Source organism: Pteropus vampyrus, unplaced genomic scaffold, assembly GCF_000151845.1.
Source record: "Pteropus vampyrus isolate Shadow unplaced genomic scaffold, Pvam_2.0 Scaffold158, whole genome shotgun sequence".
NCBI classification, from domain to species: Eukaryota; Metazoa; Chordata; class Mammalia; order Chiroptera; family Pteropodidae; genus Pteropus; species Pteropus vampyrus.
In genome coordinates this window covers 487,653-490,458 of record NW_011888939.1, presented here as the reverse complement: position 1 = coordinate 490,458, position 2,806 = coordinate 487,653, and the positions used below count along the sequence as shown (strand labels likewise).

General features: G+C 57.2%; 1 protein-coding gene across 1 annotated transcript in view; it reads right to left on the bottom strand.

The window, feature by feature from the left end:
- AK8 (adenylate kinase 8) overlaps positions 1 to 2,806 on the bottom strand; it is a 123,077-nt gene that overhangs the window by 2,740 nt on the left and 117,531 nt on the right. The window contains exon 9 of the mRNA XM_023536555.1: positions 880 to 960. Coding sequence (XP_023392323.1) covers positions 880 to 960 — 81 coding nt within the window. The remainder of the gene's footprint in view (positions 1 to 879; positions 961 to 2,806) is intronic.

The following is a 2,806-nucleotide window of genomic DNA, read 5'->3' as shown; positions in this document are numbered from 1 at the left end:
AAGCAACGTTCGTCAGGCATCTGCTATCGGTCTGATGTGACATCTGCTACTGACAGCACGATGGCAAGCAAGACAGAGGCTGACGCTATGTCTGCAGTGCTCACAGTGAAATGGGGGAGGGGACACTACGGCAACAGACGTGAGCGGAGACGACAGACATGACGGTCACTGCTGGGAGGAACTCCGGGGGCGGGGGCAGGGCCACATGAAGGCCATCGTCCTCGACGTGCCTCAGCAAAAGGCCGTCCTGTCCCCGGCAGCCGCAGTAAGGAGATCAGGGCCATAGTCCATAAAAGTCCTGGTACTTCCTTCCGGCCTCTCCTCACTCCACTCCTGGGGTGGCCCTGGTTACCGAGAAACGTCCCGGTCACCAGGGAGGATGGAAGCTTTTACCCCTGTGTGATTGCGGGGACTTTAAATTGCATTTCAGCATGAACGCCGTGACCGCACTTGGTCAGAGTGCAGATTCAAACACCGACTTTATCCCCAGGGACTAAGGGATGGCTCAGAGGCGAACTGGTTCCCACGGAGACGTGTATAGCATCGTGGTGCGAGCACAGGCCCCCCGACTCACACAGGCGACACCTGCCCTGCAGCCACTTCCCATGCGGGGGTCGGAGAGGCCACCACGGCAGTCGCTGAGGCACCTCCCACGTCCATTTTCCGATTACTCTTCCGGGCGAAGACGGTCGACAGACGTAGCCCAAAGGAGCTAGCTGGACGGACCCCCTTTCTAGACTCTTCCGTCAGTCGTCACCAGTGTTACCCCTGGAGCAATCCCACTGCGGCGTCGGCCGGCCAGATGGAGAGAGGCGGCTCCCCAGCGGGACCTGGCCCCAGAAGCCCTCAGCCGGCCGACCACCAGAGCCTGGCACAAACCTCTCTCCCGTGACAGGGTCGATTCTTCTCAGCGTCAGCCGCTCGATGATGGAATCTAACGGCACATTCAGGAAAAACACCCTGAGGAGAAAGAACAAGCCCCAAGGTCAGCCGGAGAACTCCCCGGCTGCGCCAGACTCTCGTCCCCCAGACCAAGGTCTGCATCAGCCGCAAAAAGTGAGTGGACTTTCAGGAGCCACCTGTCAGAGGCTCCGGGGACCAAGCTCTCAGAGGTCACCTGGGAAGGATGCAGGCGGGGCCCCTTGCTGCGGAAGCTCCCGCACCCCCGATTCAGGGCGGCTCCCAGCCCCCATCACTCCTGGGCGTGGGGTTCCCGGGGGACATCGTCAGGTGAGCTGCAGGGGAGCAGATGCCCAGTCCTCTGGGAGGACAGTGCTCTCCTGGGGTCATTCGACGAGTTAGAATCGCGCCCCCACCGCGGACTTGCAGGGTGACCTGGGCCACCAACACGGCCTCTCAGACGAAGTTCCCCAATTGAGAAACGGGGCTCGTAGCAGTTGACGGGTGTTGATGGTTTAATGGGGTGACGTGTGCGCCCACTTAGCAGGGTCCATGCTTCCTCGGAGCTCAACCACGTGCTGTGACACCATCGCCATTCTCACAGGATGCCCTCCCCGGGACTTCTGGCTCCCGGCCTGAAGCCCTCCGTGGGGGGCTGGGGGGTCCATTCTCAGCCTTTCACAGCGGAGCCCCAGGCCCAAGGGAATGGGAGGTCCAAAGTCAAGAGCCCAGCGGGAAAGACACAGCCCTCACTTCCAGCTCGGGGCTCGGCCTGGGAGCGCCTGGGAACACATCTCCGGAAGCCCTGGTTCAAGTGTCTTAACCCCTTCTTTTTTGGTAATGAAATGCTTTCTTTACACAAAACCCAAGGCGAGATGCTCTCATTTCGGTGTGATTTTGCCCCAAGAAGACATTTTGGCATCATATGGGGACATTTTTGGTCGTCACCACGAGGAAGGCGGTGCTATTGGCACGTGGTGGGTAGAGGCCGGGGATACTGCCGAATGTCACACCGTGAACAGAACAGCCACCACCACGAAGGATTTTCTGGCCCTTAACGTTGACTCTTGTCAGCAGAGCCGGGTTTGAGACAATCAGGCCAGGCCAGCGTGCCCTGCCCCAGGGTGGAGAGACGAGGGCCTGGGTGCTCAGACCCAACCTAGGTCCTGTCCTCTAGTGGTAAAACATCTTGGCGTTTGTTTTTTAAAATAACTTCTGGAATATTCCACTGCTCATTGCCGTTTACTCATTCATTCTTTATTTTATCCGTACGCACATTGATTGAGTGCCGGCTGCGTGCCAGGCACTGTAGTGAGCTCCCGTGTTTACCAGCCCTTCGCACGGAGCTCAGACTCGACATTATTAATAGACTCATCATCGCTGGCATCAGGGTTGGATGACTAATGTGTGCAACTTCCACTGGGGACAACATCAGTGACAACAACATCAGTGACGACACACACTCCCTGTGTACCCGAAGCCGTGTTTGCTTCACTTTTAAGTGAGTGAACGCCGGCAGAGGCTTCTTTAAGCGTAAGATAAATGTGCAAACACGCGACTTTCCTCAGAATGGGAGCCTTTTAGGGTGGGTTCGCTCCTCCTCCAACTCAGTGAACAAAGAAGCCTGCCACCGTCATCCTAGGGATTCGCCGGAAGTGTCGAGCAGGCTGTCGAGAGGCCAAGCTTTAGTGGGTCCAATGGGACACTGGCCCCCCTGCGTCGTCTCTCGGGCCCGGGTGCCACCTGCTAGAGTAAGGCCTGATCCCCGCCAGTATCCAGACACTCAGCAAGTACTCAGGTAACATTTGTGGAAAAATGAAAAAAATGAACCTGTAGTCCGTAGTTCTAGTGGGCTATTTAAATTCTCCACCTACTGCCTGATTTTTATCCATCTTAGCTAAGAGCC